This window comes from Macaca mulatta, chromosome 7 (genome assembly GCF_049350105.2).
Source record: "Macaca mulatta isolate MMU2019108-1 chromosome 7, T2T-MMU8v2.0, whole genome shotgun sequence".
NCBI lineage: Eukaryota > Metazoa > Chordata > Mammalia > Primates > Cercopithecidae > Macaca > Macaca mulatta.
This window is the reverse complement of record NC_133412.1, coordinates 143,764,398-143,789,183: the sequence shown is the minus strand read 5'-3', so window position 1 is coordinate 143,789,183 and position 24,786 is coordinate 143,764,398. Positions and strand designations below refer to the sequence as shown.

Below are 24,786 nucleotides of genomic sequence, written 5' to 3'. Positions count from 1 at the left end.
GGCAGGGAGGAGAGGGAGAATGCAGCACAGTTCAAGCCCAACCATGAACCAAGCTTCCTTTGAGATTGTGATCTTCACCTGGCAACCAGGAGCCCCAGCAGAGCTCAGAGAGAAGAAAGTGGCATTCTGGAATCCATTTTGCTCAAGATCCTGAAGGCTTGGTATCAGACTCCCCTTTGCTACTGGGGCCAAAAAACTTGGGCAAGATCTTACCTACAGGGATGCGGTTAGTTGGGGAAAAGGCGAGGACAAGTCCTGGTGCTAATGCTACCTGAGAGCAGACAGGTGCGTGGCCTCCCTCGGGACCCACTCGCAGGAAAAAGCTGGGCTAGCGGTGGTTGCGGGGGCCCACCCCGGGCGCTGCTTCCGCATTTTGGACCCAGGTCCACTGGTGAGCAGTAACAGCAGCAGCCATAGCCAGGCCAGCGGGGTCCCCTTCTATCTATCCAGTCATTTCTAGGTGAGATTTACGATGTATGCTAGCGAAGGGACAAGAGATGACTATGGCCTTTGAAAACCATAATCCTGAAAGTCACACTTTTTCCAAAGCGCCTCCCTCCCAGGTTCTTCCCAGGAGCAGCACAGTCACAGCAGGAGAATCTGCACCGCGGGAGCGCCGCAGTGGTCCGCGGAGGGACCGGGCCAAAGACCTGGGACCGCGGGGCGGGGGGCGCGGCGCGGCTCACCTGCCAGGCTGTTGTAACAGTCGATCTCGATGGCTTCCACTGTCTTGCTCTGCTCCTCCGAGAGGCGGCCGGGCTTGGGGGCCCCAGCCGGGGAGGCCGCGCGCGAGTCCTGCTCCCGTTCCCCGGGGGGCGGCAGCAGCCCCTTCAGCTCCAGCAACGCCCGGTGGTATTTGCCGATGGCTTCACGGAATTTCTTGTCCTTGTAGCACTGCGCCCCTTGGCTTTTGAACTCGTGCGCTCGCCGGATGAGCTCGGCCGGCTCGGCCGCCGCCCCAACCTGGCCCCGCGCCGGGGCTCCTCCGCCGCCGCCCGGGACGCACAGCGGCGGCGGTGGCCGCTGCCCCTCTCCGGCCGCTGGCGGGCTCGGGTTCCCCTTGGCCCCAGACGCCGAGCCCTTTCTCTCCATTCGGCCGCCGCCCCGGCGCCTGGTGCGCGCCGCGATCTGCCCGCCGCCGCCGCCGCCGCGCCTTCCTGGGTTTAAAAGCCGCGGGCGCCGGCCCCGCGCCTCGCAGGCTTCGTGGCGGCCGTGACACCCCGCGGCGGTCTGGCGCCCCGCACTCCCATTCTCCCCGCTGCTGCCAGAGGCTGCTCCCGCCGCCGCCGCTGCCGCCGCCGCCGCCTCGGACGCCCGCCCCTCCCCCGCCTCCCCGCTCCACGCCGCCCGCTCCCGCCCTCCTCCCTCCGCAACCTGCGGGCGGCGGGGGCCGGTGCTCGCGGGCCCGGGGCTAGCGCTGCGGGGAGACCGTGGCCCCGAGTGAGGTGGCGGGGATGGTCGCTGACCCGGAAGAAGCTTGGCTGGCCCAAAGGAGGGGAGGATTAATGACAAAGACGGCCCCGCTTTTTACCATTCAATCCCGCTCTCCGAGGCGCGCCTCGTCTGAAAGGCGGCTGGGTGGGGGGTGGAGGTGTAGGGGGAAGGGGAGTGCGTGTGTGTGTGTGTGTGTGTGTGTGTGTGTGTAGGGGTGGGGGCGGCGGCGACGAAATGCGTGCAGAAATAGATTTCTTAACTACAAGAAAAGGTGCGGCGGGGAACAAGGGGCGCAGGCGCAAGCCGTAGGTTTTAGTTCTTTGCAGTAAGGTGTTAATATTTTTAAGGGGGCAGGGACTCCTTTTTGTGGATCCAGGTTGTCGCTGAGGTGTGTCTCGGTGTGTGTGGCCGTTGGGGCGTCCAGAACGCCGCGTGCTGTACAGCGTGTGGGGCGCCGTATTCTGGGAGCCTGTGTGTGCGTGCGCTGTGTATGCGCAGCTGTGCAGAATGAATCACAGACATCAGAGATGGAGAGCACCTGTTACTGTGGGTCATCGGCTTGGCGTGTGTCCGGTCTAGTTTCCATTTACAGGACAGTTCTGTGCCCTTCCTCAGGAGGTCCCATTCCTTTCTTCTTTTGGTCAATTCTGAGTGTCAGCTGTCTACTGGGAATTTGCTAAGGCTAAGAGGCAAAGATAGGCAAGTCACTCCCCTGACCTCAAGAAACTCCCAGTCTACAGGCAAAGATACACCACCAACCGGGAGAGTCTCTGGACCAGGTACAGATGGTGTCTTGTCACTGGGGAGGAACGAAAAGTGCTGTGCAGCCCTAAGGAGGGGAGGGAGAGGTAGCTTTTTGAGTAGTGGTAGATCAGGAGGCTTTATGGAGGAAATAGCATTTGAGGACCTTGAAGCCTGAGTAGGATTTGGCATGAGGAAATAGAAGGAAGTGGCATAGCCGGAGTGAGGAAATCCAGCGGAAGTCCTGATGTTTGAAATCTCAGGTGCATTTAGGGCATAGTGGTTTGATTTTATGGCCTAATGAGAAGTAGTAGGAAATGATTGGGTTGCATTATGGGGGCTTTTGGATGAAGAATTTCGATCTGATTTTGGAGGCAATGGAGAAGCCTGACATATTTTTTAGTGCCCTCCTCTCCTTAATGTTAAGAAAAAAAAAAAAAAAAGATTCTAGAGCACCGGTTGTCAGAGTGCTGTTCACAGACCTGCAGTGTCAGCATCACCTGGGAAACAGTCAGAAATGCAAATCCTAGGATCCTACTCCAGACCTACGAAATCAAACTCTGGGGGTGGGTCTCAGTTAACCAGTACATTGGTTCAGATATGCTGCTTTAAAACCTTGCTATTCAAAGTGTAGACCTTGGGCCAATATCATCAGCATCACAAGAGAACCTATCAGAAATGCAGAATCTGAAAATCCCATACCTACTAACCCAGAAGCTGCATTTTAATGAGCGTACTGGGTGATTTGTTTACCTATTAAAGTGTGAGAAACGCTGCTCTAGAGACTTTGGAAAATACAGTAAAGTATAAAGAACCCCCCAGTCTATACCCAGTTGTATTCTTTGTTAATATTTTGATGTAATTCCTACCAGTTGTTTTCTAGGCATCTATATTTGTAAAAAGTGCTCTTTTAGCAAACATAAGTAGTATGGAACAATATACACAATTCATTTACTGTTTTGTTGTTGTTGTTTTCTTTTCTTTCTTTCTTTCTTTTTTTTTTTGAGTCGGGGTCTTTCTCTGTCACCCAAACTGGAGTGCAGTGGCATGATAATTGCTCACTGCAGCCTCAAACTCCTGGGCTCAGGGGATCCTCTCACCTCTCACCTTATCCTCGTGAGGAGTTGCAACTGTAGGTGCACACCACCACCCCTGGTCGATTTTTTTTTTTTTTTTTTTTTTTGTAGAGACAGGGTCATGCGATGTTCCCCAGGCTTGCTTCCTGGGCTTTTTACTTTACATTATATGTAATTAAATATTCTTTTAAAACCTCATTTTTAATATTCTGTACAATATTCTATTGTAAGTGGCCAGGTGCAGTGGCTCATGCCTGTAATCTCAGCACTTTGGGAGGCGGAGGTGGGCAGCTCACCTGAGACTAGAAGTTCAAGACCAGCTTGGCTAACATGGTGAAACCCCATCTCTACTAAAAATACAAAAACCAGCCGGGCGTGGTAGTGGGTGCCTGTAATCCCAGATACTTGGGAGACTGAGCAGGAGAATCTCTTGAACCCGGGAAGCAGAGGTTGCAGTGAGCCCAGATTGTGCCATTGCACTCTAGCCTGGGTCACAGGGGGAGACTCCATCTCAAAAAAAAAAAAAAAAAAATTCCATTGTAAGTGTACCGTAGTGTACCTAAGCATTCTTCTATAGTCAGGCAGATTTTGCTATTATAAATAACACTGAGATAAAAATAATAGATACCACCTCCATATAGTATTTACATTGTGCCAGGCATTGGGTTAAGCACTTAACATATAATAATCCACTGAATCTTCATAATAACTTAGTGAAATCAGTGCTATTGTTGTCCTCATTTTAGACACCAAGACACAGAGACTTGCCTGAGATTACACTGCTAATGAGTAGTGGAGCTGGGACTTAAACCCAAGAAATCTGGCTCCAGAATCTATGCTCTTAACTATCTTTATACTTAAATTTTTGTCCAAATTTATTTTTTCTTACAAAACATTATTTCAAGTTTTAATAAAGTCTCGAAGCACATTGTCAACTTGCTTTTCAGAAAGATTGTACTAACTCGTGCTCCCGTCAGCAAAGTGCTAGTTTCACCGCCTCCTTGCCAACACCAAGGGTGAGCTCTTAAGAAATATTTTCTAATTTGATAAATTAAAAGTGTATATAGAATTAACTGAGGTAGCTCTAATTATAAAGGTGAAAAATTTTCACATATACAGTTGTCATTTATAGAGAACCTAGGGCTTTTATTTGGACACAATTTTAGTGTGCTAAATTATATCTTATATTTTATATTTCTTTAATTTCCTAAATGCTTTGACATTTTTCATCTCATTTGATCCTCACATTATTCCTGGAGAAGGTAGATGATTCTCTGCCCACACAGTGCATTTCCAGTGGTATCTTACAAGTGAGACATCATATAAGTTCAGTGGTTAAAAGATTCTAGACTCAGACAAGTGTTAGCTGGAATTCTATCTTGACTATTTCCTGGACAAGTTATTGAACTTCTGAAAACTTAATTTCCTCATTCATTAAATAGGACTACTACTTATTTCATAGGGTTGTTGTAAAGCATATCATAAGTGCTCGACAGATAGTAACTTTAATTATTGCTCATTAAATCCTGTCATTATTGGATCCCATAAGAATGTAATGACAGAACTCCAGTAAATTAATAAATATTTGCCAACCGCCGGCTCTTTTTACTTTAAGGTATTGCATCAGGTAGAGCAAAGAGAAGAAATTGGAGGTTGGGCACTCTGAATTTTTGTTGTTACCAGTCCCTAAAATAACTTAGGACAGGCTACAGGAGGCAAATGTTGGATAAAGACCCAGGCCTGGGATTTGGCTCCTGTCAGAAATAAGACATTAATTGGGTCACAGTGGTCACAACCATTTAAAGGTAAGAAATACTGACATGCCAAATTGCTTTATTTTCCCACTGTGTGCTGGCTTAATGGTACAGTATCTCACTCTTAGATTTTGGGTTTGAGGACAAGGCTATGAGAAACATGTAACCCATGTGGTACCACCCTGTGTGTGAGGCAGAACTCAGCACAAGAGCTTAGTAGTGGGTCTGATAAAGGCAAGCATGAACGAGGAAGGGAGGGAATAGTAAGAGCGGTAGCATGGAGTGAGGGTAGAATTACCATGCCCATCTGTCCCGCTCCACAGAGTTGTCTGTGTATGTCTAGAATTGTTCTGTTTGCTTGTTGTTAGTATGCTTCTGTCTCTGTTTAAGCCACTCATTGGTAAACGTGTTCTGGCTTCCCAGAAATGGTCTTCTCCCTTCAAATGGAATTAAATAAATGCCAACAAGAATTTCTTAAACATTCTTTCATTAACCATTGGCCATATGCAGAGCACTATTTTAGGAAGTGAGAAAAGACCCAAATGACAGAAAATCTGAGCATGAACTTAAGAGTCAGAAACTCAGTGCTTCTCCACGTATGTTTATAGCAGCACAGTTCACAATTGCAAAGATGTGGAAGCAACCTATGTGCCCATTGACTAATGGGTAGGTAAATAAAATGTGGTATGTATACACCATGGAGTACTGCTCAGCCATTAAACGGAATGAAATAACGTCTTTTGCAGCAACTTGGATGGAGCCAGAGGCCATTATTCTAAGTGAAGTAACATAAGAGTGGGAAACCAAAAAACATATGTTCTCATATATAAGTGGGAGCTAAGCTATGAGTATGCAAAGACATACAGAGTGGTATAATGGACTTTAGAGACTTAGAAAGGGGAGAGTAGGGAGGGCCTAGGGATTAAAAAAACAAACAAACTCTACATTAGGTACAATGTGTAATAGATACCACCTACATATAGTATTTACATTGTGCCAGGCATTGGGTTAAGCACTTAACATATAATAACCAACTGAATCTTCATAATAACTTAGTGAAATCAGTGCTATTGTTGTCCTCATTTTAGACACCAAGGCACAGAGTCTTGCCTGAGATTACACTGCTAATGAGTAGTGGAGCTGGGACTTAAACCCAAGAAATCTGGCTCCAGAATCTATGCTCTTAACTATCTTTATACTTAAATTTTTGTCCAAATTTATTTTTTCTTCGGTGATGGGTACACTAAAATCTCAGAATTCACCACTATACAATTCATGTAACAAAAAACTACTTGTACTCCAAAAGCGATTGAAATAAAAAAATACTAAAAATGTAAAAAAGCATCTCAGTGCTTCTCAAACTTTAATGTGTATATGAATTGCTTGGAGACCTTATTAAAATGCAGTTTTCTGACTGTTAATTTAGGCTGGGGCCCAAGATTATGTTTCTTTCTTTTTTTTTTTTTTTTCTTATTTTGAGACAGAGTCTCACTCTGTCACCCAAGCTGGAGTGCAATGGCATGATCTCAGCTCACTGCAACCTCTGCCTCCCGGGTTCAAGCGATTCTCCTGCCTCAGCCTCCCGAGTAGCTGGGACTACAGGCATGTACCACCATGCTCAGCTAATTTTTTTGTATTTTTAGTAGAGACGGGGTTTCACTGTGTCTTGATCTCCTGACCTCGTGATCCGCCTACCTCGGCCTCCCAAAGTGCTGGGATTATAGGCGTGAGCCACCGCGTCCCGCCCCAAGATTATGTTTCTAACAAGCTGTCAGGTGCTGCTGATATTGTTGGTCCATGGACCACATTTTGAAGAGCAAGTGTTTAGAGGGAAGGGAGTGTAGGATACAGTAAATTCCTCTTCAAAGTTTAGCCTGTTAACTCCCTTTAAAATTCAAGAGGGAGAAAAATTGTTAAGTACAATGAGCTCTGAGTTCCTCTTCAAAGAACCAATATGTCAGTATGTTTAGCTTCCCTGTTCTTTGTTTTCCATTTTAAAGTTTAACTTCCTTGTTCTTTGTGCCTCTTTGACCCTAGTTTCAGTAAAGAACCCCCTCCTAGCCTCTGTCACCTCTTTTGTCTGTAGTCATCCTTAGTCACCTGTTCTGTCCTTAGTCATTCTTAGTCACCTGTTCTGTAACCATCCTTCCCAACCTACCAGCAGAAACTACTCACCCTGCCACTCTGGCTTGTACCCTCACTCTCTTTAAAACAGGCAATTGGAATTAGCTTAGACTGTGTTCTTGCCATTGCTCCATCCATGAGACGCATCCTTCTATAGAATTAAGTTGCCTTGCTGAGAAAACTTTTGCCTGAGTGCTATTTTCACTTGGTGGCACCGAGCATTTACTTCCAACAGGAGGCTCAATACCTTCCCTTCTTTCCTAATCTTCACCTTTTCCCAGAGAGGGGTTGTTTACAGATTGACCAGATTCTAGAGAATCAATTGATCCATGTTTAACATGAACAGAGTTATGAACCTCCATTCAGCTTTCTCTTAATGCAGCAGGAATAGGTAAGCTGAATCAGAGCCTTCCCTTGGGATCTGGCCATATTTTCTCTTCCTCAAATGCATAGCTAAGTGTACATTTTTTGCTTGCATCTTGTTTAATGTGGCAGGAAAGAAAGTGAGATCTTGGTATGTCACAGGGAGACGAAGGCCCTTGTGGGCCTTTAGTATAGGCTGCTTGCTCTAACTTTGTTTTTTTGTTTTGTTTTCTTTTGGAGACCGAGTCTTACTCTGTTGCCCAGGCTGGAGTGTAGTGGCGTGATCTCGGCTCACTGCAAGCTCTGCCTCCCCTGTTCAAGCAATTCTTGAGCCTCAGCCTCCCGAGTAGCTGGGACTACAGGCACATGCCACCACACCCAGCTAATTTTTGTATTTTAGTAGAGGGGGACTTTCACTATGTTGGCCAGGCTGGTCTCAAACTCCTGACCTCAAGTGATCCGCCCACCTCAGACTCCCAAAGTGTTGGGACTACAGGCGTGAGCCACCGTGCCTGGCCTCTAACTTTGTTTTTGAAAGAGAGTTCTACACTAAGAAATTGGGCATTTATTCAGGTAACTATAAAGTGATATTTTAATTTCTCATCTGTCAGTGGCACATGCATATATGGATTCTTCATGAACCTCATGAAGGAGAAAGATGACTGGGCCACGTGGCAAGTTTCTAGTACTCATGGTACTTTGGCCCAATGTCATCAAAACCTGTCTCTTCTATCCTAACAAGCTAGCCTTGAACACACCCCAGTGAATCCTCTAGAGGCTCATACCACTAGCGGAACAGCTCATTACTGCTGAGATATGCTGGAAGATTTCCTAGAGAAGTGTGTGGAACTGTTTTGAAGGAAAGACCTTTGCATGGTCAACAGTAGAAGGCACAATGTTTGTTTTCAGGCTTCAAGCATTGTGCCTGCCCCACTTCTGGATCTTGTTTCTGCTTTTTGGAGCCTTTGACTCTTCTGCTACCCACTGGTCTTGGAAGACCGGAGGCCCCTTTCTCTCCACACGCACTCTGGAGCTTGCGTACCTTCTAAACAGATGGCTTGTGCTGCTTTGTCTCTTCCTTCAGCTCAATTTCTTGAGCATATGTGAGACATGTATTTGAATATCTTTTGTACTAAGCTAAGCTCTTCAGGGTTTAGTCACATGATAACCAAATCAAAGCTATTTTGGGGATGTTTTTCTAATTGCATCAAACTTAAAATTTACCTGACAAAATTATAGCATTTTCATTATCAGTTGTTATCCATATTCAATCTTCAAATATTCCTCTACGGGAAAGCAGGAGATTTTTGAGTACTGTGTGTCCAGATGTAGCTAATGTGAGATTCATATTTTCATTCATTCTACCTTCTGCCCACAACCCCAACCCAACAACAGATTTCTCTATGATTCCAAAGTCTGGTTCAGCCTGACCTTATTTAGAAAAATAAGCCCTCTCTACCTATCTCCATTGTCTCCTACCACCCAATCCATTCTCTGACTGCCTCATCTCCAGTATCAATTGAAGCCCTCCTTGGGGCCATGATATCATTTATTTGGATCAGCTGCCAACCTTCCTTAGGACACTCTTCTTTCCCCTGTTCCATGTGGTCGGGTGGAACTGTCAATCATGGTGTCCTCTAGCTCCCTGCACTGCCCCTGTCACCCCGCCACTTGCTAGTACCTATTCCAGGCTTAAGCCCATCGTGTTACTCTATCTTCCTACGCCATAGTGATTGCTTTCAGGGAGAAGCACATGGACAATCAGAGTTTTCTCTGAGATTTATATATATAGACATTCTTTTATACTCATTAAAACAGTTTATTAATTTATTCTTAACTTTGTATTATGGACAAATTTAAACATATACACAAAAAAGAGTGGCATAATGAATCTTTAAGAACCTATCACCCAGCTTACACAGTTATCAACAACCAATGTTTATTGCCATATGTTTAGTTTTCCAGATGTACTATTCTTATATCTCTATGCCTTTGTACTTACCGTTTCCTATGTGTTTCATGTTTCTGTATTTCTCATTTGCTTGCTCTTAGAATATTAGGTCTTCCAGTCAAAGTCACCCAGATTTGCCAAAAGAGCTGGCACAAATGTCACTTCCACTATGAAGTCCCACTGACTTCCATATACAAGGTTGGTGTTCATTCTGCTATGTTCCGGTAGCTCCCTTTTCATGCTTTTATACTGCATAGCACTTATTTATTCAACATTCATTCAACAAACTTCTATTGAAATATTTCACTGTTTTAGGTGTTGGGGATCAATGAATAAAAAAGGCAAAAATTGTCACCTTTGTAGAATGAGGGAAGACTGAAAATAAACATCATAAATAAATAAATAACATAGGCTGTTAGAATGTGATAATTGCAGTGGGAAAATAGCTTAAGTGGAATTGGGTATGTGTGTATGTCTTCACATTTTAAATAAGGAAAATAAGATAAGCCATACTCATTACACTGCATAATGGTTATCTGCTTGTTTTTTTGTCTCTACAACTAGACTGTAGCTATTTCAAAGCAGGGATTGTGTCTTATTCTTTTTGTAGCCAAGCACTTAGTATATATATTAGCAAGCATTCTGTAATGGTTGTGGAATAAATGGAAAAAACAGAAGAATACAAGACACCAACTCTAAATACTGTTGGTGTCAAGGAAGGTTTTTGTTTGTTTGTTTTTTGTTTTGTTTTTTTGAAATTGAGTTTCACCCTGTCACCCCAGGCTGCAGTGCAGGAATGCCATCACTGTAACCTCCACGTCCCGGGTTCAAGTGGTCCTCCCACCTCAGCCTCACAAGTAGTTGGGATTACAGGCATGTGCCAGTATGCCTGGCTAATTTTTGTATCTTTAGTAGAGATGAGGTGTTGCCATGTTGGCCAAACTCCTGACCTCAAGTGACCCACCTGCCTCTGCCTCCCAAAGTGCTGAGATTACAGGTGTGAGCCACTGCACCTGGTCTTTTTAATTTTTTTTAAGGATAGTATAGGTACATGGGAAAAAATTCAAACAGTACTCTACATAATGGAATATATATTAAAAATACTACGTGTTCCTTCGCCCCTGGCCCCAGCCTTCCAAAATCCTTCCCAATGGCATCCACTCTTACTTGTTTTTTATGTATCACTCCAGAGATAGAGATTATCTGTCTCTCTAGCTTTCAATGTAATATATCTTCAATAATAAGTATTATCTTGGAAATCACTATATTTCACTATACAGAACTGCTACATTTTAAAATATAGCTAGATAGTATGTGTTTTTATGAGTGCATCAGAATGTATTTCATCAGGCCTCAGTCGATGGGTATTTAAGTAGTAAAAAAGATGTTTTGGTGAACCACTTAACTAGTTGAAAAGTTAGGTTGCAGTGTGACTCTGATGCATCGAATCTTTCATATTTAACTAAGTCAGTAGCTTACCTGTTGGGGAGAAGGCCAGTCTCTACACCTCTGTGTGTATCACTTAATTTCACCCATACCCATGAGGTTGTTATTCCGAGGCTCAACTTAGAAGAAGTTCGAGGTTTTCAGAGGTTCTGTAATTTAACCAAGGTCACATAGCTTGGAAGCAGGTCTGCCTTACCCCAAAGACCATGCTTTTTGCCTCCCTTAGAGTTTTTGGTATTCCTGAAATAAAGAGGATCTCTGCAGAATGCCTGGTGGATGCTCCTGGATGATCTTTGATTCTTTCTAATCTGAAGATGCTCCAACACTGTGCCACCCTCTGCTATCCATTCCCTGTCTTTTTCTGTTGGCTTTATGTCCTGGTTGACCTCTGTACCAATTGGGCTCTTCACCCTCTTATTGAGGGTCAGCTTTGGCAAAAGGGAGGCACCAACGTGAGACTGGAGGATGAGAGAAGAGAAATTAACATTTTATTCCCACTTTCTCCCTGCTTTGACACCAAGGTTTTGGCAGGGGTCAATTTGTGTCACTATTATAACTGGGTGGGAGGGGGGCCTTCCTCCTTGGGTCTACCTCTTAATGGGTTCTGGTAATACAATTTATTTCTCCCTTCCCTTCCCTTTCCCTCCCCTCCCCTTCCCTCTTCTTCCCTTTCCTTCCTTTTTTTTTTTTTTTTTTTTTTTCCTAAATATCTTCCCTCTCTTGCTAGTCTCTGGATACTTCACTATTCTTTCTTGGTTTCTTTAACCATGCCCACACTTCTATAAATAGTCTTTGTATTAAAAGTCTCTTCAGATGAACCATTCATTAGTTAGATTTTTGTCTTCTGTCATAATCCTATTATAAATACTATTTTAAGATATAATCTCTTCCAGGAGAACTTTAAAGACCTGATGCTATAAGGTTCAGTGACATTAATCTCTAATGGTAAAATTTCAGGCTAACTAAGGGTAATTGGAACTTTTAACTCTCAAATTCTATCTACTTGGCAGCAGCCTATTTGGCCAAGTGCTAAGACTGGCTCTGCTGTTGGTTATATGTAGTTTTTTTGGTTATTGTCTTGTTTTTCATAACTTTATATGAAACTCTGATCCTATAACCTTGGGTTTCCATTAGCAGGCATTTAACATTTTAGCAGTCTTTTTTAAATCCCCCAATCCCGCCAATCACACTACTTTTTTTCCTACGGAATTGCTAGAGAGATACTTTAGTTATCTATAGCTGTGTAACACATTATCCCCAAACTTGGCAGCTGAAAATATCATTTATCATTTTCAAACAATCTCACGGTCTCTGTGGGAGTCTCTTAGTTGCATAGTTTTGGTTAAAGTTATTTTAAGATGTTGCAGTCCAGTTGTTGGTCAGGACTAACGTTATCTGAAGGCTCCACTAGAAGAGATTCCAGCTCCAGCCTCAGTCACATAATTGTTGGCAAGCCTCTGTTCCTTGCTGGCTATTGGCTGAACATCTTGGCATCTTGATGATCTTCTGCATCATAGGCCCTGAGTGTCCTCAAAATATGGTACCCAGCTTCCCCCAGAGCAAGAGATCTAAGAGATCCATAATCTTTTAAAACTGAGTCTTGGAAATGATATATCATCACTTCTGATGTACAGTTGACCCTTGAAGAATGCGGGGGGCAGTTAGGTATGCTGACCTCTGTGCAGTCAAAAATCCTCATACAATTTTTGACTCCCCCAAAACTTAACTAAAAGCCTACTGTTGAACAGAAGCTTTATGATAACACATAAACAGTTGATTAACACATCTTTTTTGTTATATGTTTTACATACTGTATTCTTACAGTAAAGTAAGCTACAGAAAAGCTAATGTTACTAAGGAAATTGCAAGGAAAATATATTTACTATTCATTAAGTAGAAGTGGATTATCATAAAGGCCTTCATCCTTACCATCTTTATACTGAGTAAGCTGAGGAGGAGGAAGAAGAGGTGTTGGTCTTGCTGTCTCAGGGGTGGCAGAGGAGGAAGTGGTGGAGGAGGTGGAAAGGAGGTGAGAAAGGCAGACACACTTGGTGTCATTCTGTGGAAATACATCATAATTTTTATCTGACATTTTTCCTTTTCTGTTTCTCTAAAAATGTTTCCTTGTGGCACCAATCCTTCTTCAACCATTTGCTTTAGTTTCAGTGCCCATATCATGGAAGGGTCCATATGATGAAAGAAGTCAAAGACAGTCTTGAACAATTGGAAACCTGCCAGATTTTCTAATGTCAATTAATTTTCTGGCACCGCTTCTTCTACTATGTCTTCTTCCTCATCATCTAGCACTGGTTTGGAAGCACTCAGCTCCATCAAGTCATCTTTATTAATTCCTCTGGTTTGGTATTTAATCGCTCTTGAATTTCTCTGAGATCCATATCTTGAAACTCTTTATCCATTACTTTTTTTTTTTTTTTTTTTTTTTGCCATACCCACAATCTCTTTTCATGATTTCCTCAATTGGCTCTGTTGTAATTCTCGTGAAGTCATGCACAGCATCTGGACACAATTTTCTCCAGCAGAAATTTATTGTTCCAGGCTTGGTAACTTTCACAGCTTTTTCTGTAACACTGATGACATCTGCAATGGTGTAATTCTTCTAGACTTTCATGATGTTCTCTCCGTTGGGGATTTCTTCCTCAGCACTAACAATCCTTTCCATAGAGTACCATATTTAATAAGCTTTAAAGGTCCTTATGACCCCGGTATCTAGAGGCTAAATTAGCAACATTGTGTGTGGGGGCAAGTAGACCACTTCAACACCTTTAGTGTTGAACTCATAGGGTTCTGAGTGGCCAGAGGCAATGTCCAATATCAAAAGAACTTTAAAAGGCAGTCCATTACTGGCAAGGTGCTTTCTGACTTCAGGGACAAAGCATCAGTGGACCCAATCCAGAAAAAGGGTTCTCATTATCCAGGCCTTCCTATCAACCAAAAGACTGGCAGCTGGTGTTATCTTTTCAAGGCTCAGGGGTTAGCAGGTTTATAGGTAAGGGCAGTTATGATTATAAACCCATCTACATTTCCATAAAACAGTAGAGTTAGCCTGTCCCTTCCTGCCTTAAATTATTGTGCTCACTTCCCTTCCTTATTAATAAATGTCCTTTGTGGCATTTAATTTTTAAATAGGGCAATTTTATCTGCATTAAAAACCCATTCAGGCAAATATCCTTTCTCCTCAATGATTTTTATTTCTTTCTGGTTTTTGTTTTGTTTTGTTTTGTTTTGTTTGAGACAGAGTCTAACTCTGTCGCCCAGGCTGGAGTGCAGCGGGGAGATCTCGGCTCCCTGCAAGCTCTGCCTCCCGGGTTCACACCATTCTCCTACCTCAGCCTCCCAAGTAGCTGGGACGATAATTTTAAAAATTACCCGCCACCACGCCCAGATAATTTTTGTTTGTATTTTTAGTATAGATGGGGTTTCACCGTATTAGCCAGGATGATCTCCATTTCCTGACCTTGTGATCTGCCTGCCTTGGCCTCCCGAAGTGCTGGGATTACAGGCGTGAGCCACCGCGCCCGGCCAGTATGAGTGCCACATTCATAATGACATAAATTCATCTAGTACTTTGTGACTTATTAAGCATTTTAGCCTCATTTAGATCCTTACAGTACTACCTCAATGTGTAAGGCGAGGCATTTTGTTTTGTTTTGTTTTGAGATGGAGTCTCCCTCTGTCGCCAGGCTGGAGTGCAGTGGCGCGATCTCTTCTCACTGCAACCTCCGCCTCCCCGGTTCAAGCGATTCTTCTGCCTCAGCCTCCAGATTAGCTGGGACTACAGGCGCCCGCCACCACGGCCCGCTAATTTTTTGTGTTTTTAGTAGAGACGGGGTTTCACCGTGTTAGCCAGGATGGTCTTGATCTCCTGACCTCGTGATCCGCCCGCCTCAGCCTCCCAAAGTGCTGGGATTACAGGCGTGAGCCACGGCGCCCAACCCTCCTCAATGATTTTCTTAATGGCATCTGGGAACTCATCTGCTGCTTCTTGGTCGGCAGAAGCTGCTGCTTCTATATTGACCTTCTTTTAAGTCAAATACCTCTTTGTAAAATCATCAAACCATCTTTTGCTGACATTAAATTTTCCACCTTTAGATCCTTCACCTTCCTTTTGATTTAGGTTGTCATATAATGACTGCACTTTTGCCGGCTGGGTGTGGTGGCTCACGCCTGTAGTCCTAGCACTTTGGGAGGCCAAGGCAGGCGGATCCTCTGAGGTCAGGAGTTTGAGACCTGCCTCGTCAACAGGGTGAAACCCCATCTCTACTAAAAACACAGAAAAATTAGCTGGGTATGGTGGCAGATGCCAGGGATCCCAGCTACTTGGGAGGCTGAGGCAGGCGAATCGCTTGAACCCAGGTGGTGGAGGTTGCAGTGAGCCAAGACCATGCCACTGCACTCCAGCATGGGTGACAGAGCAAGACTCCCTCTCAAAAAAAAAAAAGGACTGCACTTTTTTCTTGAATCACATTAGAGTTGATAGGTACACCTTTCTTATAGCAACCCTACTCCCACATAAAAGCTGGTTTTGTTGTTGTTGTTGTTGTTTTTGAGACAGAGTCTCACTTTGTCACCCAGGCTGGAGTGCAGTGGCATGATCTTGGCTCACTGCAACCTCCAATTCCCGGGTTCAAGCAATTCTCGTGCCTCAGCCTCCCAAGTAGCTGGGATTACAGACACACACCACCACACCCAGATAATTTTTGTATTTTTAGTAGAGACGGGTTTTGTCATGTTGGCCAGGCTGGTCTCAAACTCCTGACCTCAAGTGATCTGCCCACCTTGGCTTCCCAACGTGCTGGGATTACAGGCGTGAGCCACCGTGCCTGGCCTAAAAGCTGCATTTTAAATATGAGACAAAAAGCTATTTCACCAAAATGCTGGTATAGGTGCAGTTGTGGCTTTGCCCATTTCCTTTCCTTTTCTTTTTTCTTTTTTTTTTTTCTCTCTCTTTTTTTTTTTTTTTTTTTTGCAGTGTTCCTTATGCTGAATTCTTTTATTGTGAAATGGTGGGCAACTGCAGCTGCACACCTCAATCTACCATGCATATCAAGCAATGTAACTTTTTCCTGTAATGTCATGCCTTTTCTCTTGTTCTCAGGAGCACTTCTAGCATCACTAGTATCACTTCATATGGGTCCCATAGTGTTATTCAATGTTTATGATATTGCACTAAACAAGATGAAAAATACTTAAGAACCATGAGAGTCACTTTTTATTATGATACACAATTTACTGAAGGAGGAACTGCTCAAAAGGAGATGATTAGAGTGTTTTAAGTGACTACTTGTAACGCTTGAGCTCACCGCAGTAACGAGAGAAGGTGGCTACAAAACTATTACAGTAGTATGGTTTGTACTATTAATTTTACACATTTCTGATTTCATATTGCATCTTTTCATTTGTTTACATTTCTCTCCACTAAGAATGGTGCCATGCACAGTCTATAAGTGTTTATGTGCATTTTGATAAATTTTAACTTTTAATAATGGACTTGTATTTTATGGTAGTAAATGATAAAATAGACCAGTATTTACATATACTTATGCATTCATGATGTAGCTAACTTTTTTTTTTTATATTTCTAGGCTATGTAGTTTGTCTGCAATTTTTGCAGATCTCCAAAAACTTTTCCAATATACTTACTGAAAAAAACTGTGTGTAAGTGGATCCATGCAGTTTATTATAATTTATTTTCATTTTTATTTTTTGAGACAGGGTCTGGCTCTGTCACCCAGGCTGTAGTGCAGTGGCATCTTGGCTCACTGCTGCCTCTTCTCCTGGGCTCAAGCAATCCTCCCACCTCAACCTCCCCAGTAGCTGGGACTATAGGTGTGTGCTACCACTAATTTTTGTGGGTTTTTGTTTTTTGTTTTGTAGAGATGGGGTTTTGCAATGTTGCCCAGGCTAGTCTCAAACTCCTGGGCTCAAGCGATCCTCCCACCTCCACCTTCCAAGGTGCTAGGATTACAGATGTGAGCGACCACACCCCATCCCTATGCAGTTTAAACCTGTCTTGTTCAAGGGTCAACTGTATTCTATTGGTTACACCAACTAAATCTGGTGCAAGTGGTAGACCACATAACGTGTGAATACCAGGAGGTGAGAAATACTGAAGAGAGATTTTAGAGGCTGGCTACCTCAAAAGAGAAGTAAACGTTATATTTTTTATTGCACTTAGCCACATGCCAGAGCTTAAGAGGCCATTTGTGTAATATCAAAAGAAAAAATAAAGTTGACCATTGATCACAATAATGTATACAAGTACACATTTTTATTACAAAGGTCAAGACATTGGAAGGAATTTAGAGCTCAAAGCTCTTTAGGCTTTTTGTTTTTCTGTAAATTTAACTTCTTACTTTTAAAGTAGAGCAACATTTTTAAGATGTTAAAATATCATTGGCTCCTGGAAAATTTCTTTGAAGCTACTCTGATGATAAGAAGGGTTCATAAGATTGTTCTGTCAACCACTACCAAGTAGCTGGGATTACTGGGAGGCACCTCCATGCCCAGCTAATTTTTGTATTTTTAGTAGAGATGGGGTTTCACCATGTTGGCCAGGCTGGTCTCGAACTCCTGACCTCGTGATCCACCCACCTCGGCCTCCTAAAGTGCTGGGATTACAGGTATGAACCACCGCGCCCGGCCCTGAATAATATTTTATTGTATGTAATACTTTTGCTTATCTGTTCATCTGTTGATGGACATTTGGATTGCTTTCATCTTTTGGCTATTGTAAATAGTGCTGTTGTGAACATGGGGGTACAAATAGCTCTTCAAGACTTTGCTTTCAGTTGTTTTGGATTTATACCTAGAAGCTGGAGTGTTGGATCATGTGATAGTTTTATTTTTAATTTGGTGAGGAAAATCCGTACTGTTTGCCATAGTGGTTGCACCATTTTACAATCCACCAACAGTGCACAAGTGTTCCAGTTTCTCCACATCCTTATCAACATTTGTTATTTTCTGAGGTTTTGTTTGTTTGTTTGTTTTTGGCTAGTAGCCATCTTATTGGGTGCTCAGTAATATCTCATTGTGGTTTTGATTTGCTTTTCTCAGATAAGCAGTGATGTTGAGCATCTTTTCATATGCTTGCTGGTCATTTTTATGTCATCTTCAGAGAAACATCTATCTAAGTCCTTTGCCCATTTTTAAGTTGAGTTATTTGATGTTTTGTTGTTGAGCTGTAGGAGTTCTTTATATATTTTGGCAGTTAAGCCCTAATTAGATAATATGATTTGTAAATATTTAATCTCATTTTATAGATATCCTTTTCACTATGTTGATTCTGACCTTTGATGCACAAAAGTTAAGTTTGATGTAATCCCAACTGTCTATTTTTGCTTTAGTTATCTGTGCTTTGGTGGTCATAATTCAGAAATTATTGCCAAGACTAATGTTAAGAGATTTTTCCCTATGTTTTCTTCCAAGAGTTTTATAGTTTTAGATCTCATGTTTAAATTTTTAATCCATTTGAGTTAATTTTTGTATATAGTGTGAGACAGGTTTCCAACTTCATTCTTTTGCATGTGGATGTCCAGTTTTCCCATCACCATTTGTTGAAGACTGTCATTTCCCCATTGAGTGGTTTTGTCAGTCTTGTCAAAGATCATTTGATCGTATACATGAGAGTTTATTTCTGGGCTTCATATTCTATTTCATTGTTTTGTCTGTCTTTGTGTCAATACCACACTGTTTTGATAGTATGTTTGGAAATCAGAAAGTTTAAGTTCTCCATATTTGTTCTTTTTCCATTTTTTTTGTTGTTGTTGTTGTTATTTGAGGTCTCTTGAGATTCCCTATGAATTTTAGGATGGATTTTTTCCATTTCTACAAAAAAAAAGCCATTAGGATTTGATAGCGTTTGCATTGAAACTGTACATTGATTTGGATAGTAGGAACATATAAATAATATTAAGTCTTCCAACCCATGAACAAGAAATGCCTTTCTATTTATTTCTATCTTCTTTACTCTTTTCAGCAATGTTTTATAGTTTTTAGTGTACAAGTTTTTCACCTTCTTAGTTCGCTTTATTCCTAAATATTTTATTGTTTTTGACGCTGTTATAAATTGAATTGTTTTCTTAATTTCCTTTTCGAATTGTTCATTGTTAGTGTATAGAAATGCAACTGACTTTTATGTGTTAATTTTGTATCTTGCAATGTTGCTAAATTTATTGATTAGTTTTAATATATTTTCTGTCTCTCTCTCTCTCTCTCTCTCTCTGTGTCTCTGTGTGTGTGTGTATGTGTATATTCCTTAGAGTTTTCTACGTATAAAATTATGTCATCTGTGAACAGAGGTAATTTTACTTCTTCCTTTCTAATTTTGATACATTTTATTTATTTTTCTTACCTAATTGCTTTGGCTAGGATTTCCAATCTATGTTGAATAGAAGTGGAGAGAGTAGAAATCCTTGTCTTGTTCCTGATCTTAGAGGAAAAGCTTTCAGTATTTCACCACTGAGTATGATTTAGCTGTGGGCTTTTCATAAATGATCTTTGTTTTGTTGAGGCAGTTTCCTTCTATTCCTAGTTTGTTGAGTTTTGTTTTTTAATCATGAAAGTATATAGAATTTTGTCAAATGCTTTTTCTGCATTGAGATGATCATGTGTTTTTCCCCTTTCCTTCTGTTAATGTGGTGTATTACATGGGTTGATTTTTATATGTTGGAATATTCTTATATTTCAGAAATAAATCCCACTGGGCTATGGTGTGAATTTTTTTTAACATCTGACTGAATGCAGTTTGCTAGTATTCTCTTGAGGATTTTTGCATTAATATTCATCCAGGATATTAGTCTATAGTTTTCTTTTCTGGTGACTTTTTTTTTTTTTGCTTTGGTTGCAGGGGTAATGCTAGCCTTATAGCCTCATAGAATGAGCTTGGAAGTATTCCTCATCTGCCATTTCTTAGAAGAATTTCAGAAGAAGTGGTGTTAATTCTTTAAATGTCTGGTAGAATTCTCTAGTGAAGCCCTCTAATCCTATACATTTCTTTGTTTAGAGGTTTTTGATCACGAATTCAACATCTTCTTATTGATCTTTCATATTATCTATTTCTTCATGATTCAGTCTTGGTAGGTTGTGTCTTTCTAGGAATTTATCCCTAGATTATCCAATCTGTTGGTGAAAATTGTTCATAGTATTATCTTATAATTCCTTTCATTTCTGTCATATTGGTTGTAATGTACCCCCTTTCAAAAATTTTGTTATATGAGTCTTCTCTTTTTTTTTTTTTTTTTTTTGAGTAAATCTAGCTAATGGCCTGTCCATTTTGTTTATCTTTTCAAATGCGAATTCTTAGTTGTATTGATTTTTCCTATTGTTTCTCTATTTACTTTGTTTACCTCTGCTCTAATCATATTATTTGTTCCTTGTCATAGCTTTGGGTTTAGTTCTTCTTTTTCTAGTTTCTGAAGTGTAAAGTTAGATTGTTGATTTGAGATCTTTATTCTTTTTTAATATACACATTTACAGCTATAAACTTCTGTTGTGCTGGACCCATATTGATTCCATTGATTCATATTGATTCACAGAGGTTGAAGAAAAGACTAGAGACAGCAAACAAGACATAGGGTTTGTTGGGGACTTACATACATGGTGGTCCAGGACCAGTGAGCTAGACAGGCAAACCAGTCCCATTTGTAAAAAGCATGTATGTTATGCCACATTTTCATTTAGCAACCTCCACTTAACAACCTCCACTTGGCAACCTCCATTTAACCCAAAACAAAGGACCTTGATCCCCTGTACAGCCTACATTCGAAGGGATGACCAGGGGTTTGGATGTTCTTCATAGTTAAGGAGTGAATTTCCAGGTTGGCCACTCCTGAATTCCTTAGCTTGAAACTCTGAACACACATTCTTCCTAGACCATAGGGTCATTCTCAGGGTATGCTTGAGTTATTGCTATCACATGTGTCTGCCATACAACTTCCCTCTTAGCACTGTTTTCACTGCATCCTGTAAGTTTTTGTATGTTGTGTTTTCATTTGCAGTTTTCTCAAGGTATTTTCTAATTCCTCTTCTGATTTATTTTTTTGGCACATTGGTTGTTTAAGAGTGTGTTGTTTAATTTCCACGCATTTGTACATTTATGTTTTTTTTTTTTTTTTACAGTTATCAATGTGAATGTCCTTTTTTTTTCTTTGGGTCTTGCTGTGTCACCCAGGCTGGAGTGCAGTGGCAAGATCTCAGCTCACTGCAACCTCTGCCTCCCAGGATCAAGTGATCCTCCTGCCTTAGCCTCTTGAGTATAGTCATATACACTATAGGGACTAGAGGCATGTATCACCATGCCCAGCTAACTTTTGTATTTTTGGTAAAGACAGGGTTTCACCATGTTGCCCAGGCTGGTTTGAAACTCCTGGACTCAAGCAATCCTCCTTTCTCGGCCTCCCAAAGTACTGGGATTACAGGTATGAGCCACCATGCCTGGCTGAAAACATTCTTTGTGTGATATCAATGTTATTGAATTTGCTAAAACTTGTTCTGTGGCCTGATATATAGTCTCTGCTGGAGAATGTTCCACGTGCATGCAAGAAGCACTTATATCCTACTGTTGTTGGATGGAGTGTTCTGCTTATATCTGTTAGGTTCAATTGGTCTATAGTGTTGTTCAAGTCCTCTTATTGATGTTATTTGGTTGTTCTATTCATTATGAAAGTGACCTTTCTCCTTTTAATTCTGCCAAGTTTTGCTTCATATGTTTAGGAGCTCTGATGTTTGGTACGTAAATATTTGTAAGTTATATCTTCTTAGTGAATTGGCCATTTTATCATTACATAATGCGCTTCTTTGCCTCTTGTAACAGTCTTTGCTTTAAAGTCTATTTGGTCTGATATTAGTATAGCCACTGTTGCTCTACTTTGATTATCATTTGCATAGAATATCTTTTCTCATCCTTTCACCCTCAACCTCTGCATGTCCTTAGATCTAAAGTGAGTCTCCTGTAGATAGCAAATAGTTGGATCCTATTTTTAAAAACTGATGTAATCAATTTCTGTTTCTTGATTGGGGAATTTAACCCATTTACATTTAAAGTAATTACCTATAGGGAAGGAGTTGTTATTGCCATTTTGTTCATTGTTTTGTGTATGTCTTATAGCTTTTTTCTTCCTCATTTCCTCTGTTATTGTCTTCCTTTATATTTCATTTTTTTGGTAGCAAAATGATTGGATTTACTTCTCATTTTCTTCTGTGTATATTCTGTAGTTTTTTGTGGTTACCATTGCAGTTACATAAGACATCTCAAAGTGATAGCCTTCCACTTTAAATTGATAACAGCTTAACTTCATTGCGGACAAAATTCTGCTCCTTTACAGCCCTACTCTCCCCAGATATTACTGATGTCACATATTACTTCTTTATATGTTGTATACTCATTAACACAGATCTATTTTTTAAATATTTCTTTCATTAATATTTCAGGCACAAAAATTATAGCAGTATAGGTTTGTATATTTGTCTATATACTACCCTTATTAGAGAACCTTCTATTTTCATAGGGCTTTGTGTTGCTCTCTACATTTCAACTTTAAGGACTCCCTTTAGTATTTCTTGTAGAGAAGGTCTAGTAGTAATAAATTCTCTCAGCTTTTGTTTATTTTGAAGTCTTAATTTCTTCATAATTTTAGAAGAACAGTTTGCCAGATATGGTATTCTTGGTTGACCATTTTTTTTCTTTCATCACTTTGAATATATTATGCTACTCCCTTCTAACCTGTAGTTTCTGCTGATAAATCTACTGATAATCTTATGGAAGTTTCCTTTTATGTGACAAATTGCTTTTCTCATGCTTTCAAGTTACTCTCTTTGTCTTTGACTTTAGAGTTTGATTACAATGTGTTTTGGTGTGATTCTCTTTGGATTTATTCTGGTTAGGGTTCTTTGAGCTCTTGAATCTGTATGTTCTTCTTTTTCCTCAGATTTATGAAGTTTTCAGCCATTATTTCTTCATATAAGCTCTCTGTCCCTTTCTCTCATTCTTTTTCTGAGATTTTAATAATACATATATTAGGCTTCTTGATAGTGTTTTGTAAATTCCTTGGGCTCTCTTCTCTTTTCTTCATTTTTTTTCTTCTTGCTCCTCTGACTCAATGACTTTACATGACCTGTCTTTGAGTTTGCTATTTATTTTGCCCGATCAAGTCTGCTGTTGGATCCTTCTACTATTTTTTAGTACAGTTATTATATTTTTCAGCTACAGAATTTGTTTGGTTCTTTTTTATAATTTCTATCTCCTTGTTGATATTCTCATTTTGTTCGTGCATCATTTCCCTGATTTTACTTAGTTGCTTATCAGTGTTCGCCCAGTCCAGTGTTTGTTATCTTTTAGATAGCATCTTTATGATAGTGTTTGTTATCCTTTTGGTAGCATCTTTATGATAGTTATTTTAAATTCCTTTTCAGGCAACTCATAGATCACATTTCTTCAGAATTGATTTCTGAAGTTTTATTTGATACATTGGGCCATATTTCTCTGTTTCTTTGGATGTCTTAAAATGTTTTGCTAGAACTTGGCCATTTGAAGACCTTTCCCAGTCTTTGGTTTCATACAGGGAAAGACCTTCACCAATCAGCTCTGCTGGAGGATCTAGGACCTCTCAAACCTTTTCTGATCTCTTACTCCTTCTGGTGTCTGCCTGTGGAACTGCGACTCTAACCTGCTACTCACCTCTGTTTTTAGTGGCTTCCAAATGCTTGACCTGGTCCTGTCAGCACTGATTTCTGTTAGGTGAGACAGAAACGAATCCCTTGGGCAGCCCCCAGATAAGCCAGAACATTCAATGCATGGCTCATTCTTCTTTTTCCATCCCTGAGGGTGAAGCCTTGGAGTAAGGGGTTTCTCCGAAGTTGCTCAGGTTTATGCCACAGAGAGGAAAGGACACAGATGGGCACGCCAGATGTTGCAAAATTGTCTATCCATTTTGCCAGAATCCCTTCTTGGTTTTACAATGACCTGGGTGCTGTAGCTTCTCAACCTGTCTCTAGAGTTCTCACAGAGTTATTCTGATCTGTATATTGTTAATTCAGTGTCTCCGTGAGGAAAGGAGGGCCTGTATCTTCCTATTCCACCATCTTACTGACAACACTCTCTCCCACTAAAACCTTTCCATCAATTCCCTTTGGATTTGAGTACCTGAATGGTATAATGTGGTTCCTTTGGTGTCCTAATGTTGAAACTAGGATGTCATCAAGGTTTAATGTGTGAAAGGGGCATTTCAGACCCAGCAAGAGACCCCTTTTCTGAACAGATGGCTATTTCCATGTTCCTCAAATTACACTGTTGACTACCACACATGTTTGAATTGTGTGGGATCACTCTGGTTGCCCTGTGAAAACTATGGAATATGGGTTCAGAATCATGGAGCTCCTGCATATGGCCAGATTTCCTTTCCCTTCTTTTTTACCCAAGATCTTTTCAGATCTGCAAAATTGCATCTGAACTCCTGCAGATTCTGCTAGTGCTACAACAGTCTGTCACCAGCCAAGCTAATCATCCATTATTTATTCCCTGTTCTTGCATTTTGCCCCAGCCCTCCCATATGTAGTGATGCTGAGACTTTGTTGGTAAACTCAGGACTAGAGTGTGGGCCTAAGAGGAAGGTATTTGGGCACAAGGGTGGGTAGGACAGAGAGAAAAAATTAGGATGAACATACAGCTTGATTTCCTCTTAACTCTCTTACAGGAACCAGATAATCTTACACTGGGAATGTAAAATACCTGACCTGTCAAAACCAGAAATTCAGGGCTCTCTAAACTCCTCCAGTAAATAAAAGTTTAGGTTCACTGGTGGGGATTAAATAGGCTATTTAAGGATAATATTGAGAGAACCATAAAAGCACATATACCACAGACAGCATTTATTAACAGTTT

The 24,786-nt window shown here is 41.1% G+C and overlaps 1 protein-coding gene and 1 long non-coding RNA gene across 2 annotated transcripts in view; one reads left to right on the top strand and one right to left on the bottom strand.

The window, feature by feature from the left end:
- Positions 1–1,719, bottom strand: part of TTC9 (tetratricopeptide repeat domain 9) — a 35,765-nt gene extending 34,046 nt beyond the window's left edge. Inside the window, exon 1 of the mRNA XM_015144030.3 lies at positions 687–1,719. Coding sequence (XP_014999516.1) covers positions 687–1,092 — 406 coding nt within the window. The 5' untranslated portion in view covers positions 1,093–1,719. The remainder of the gene's footprint in view (positions 1–686) is intronic.
- LOC693578 (uncharacterized) overlaps positions 988–24,786 on the top strand; it is a 32,943-nt gene continuing 9,144 nt past the window's right edge. Inside the window, exons 1-2 of the long non-coding RNA XR_003731632.2 lie at positions 988–2,213; positions 9,545–9,641. This is a non-coding gene — a long non-coding RNA (uncharacterized LOC693578). The remainder of the gene's footprint in view (positions 2,214–9,544; positions 9,642–24,786) is intronic.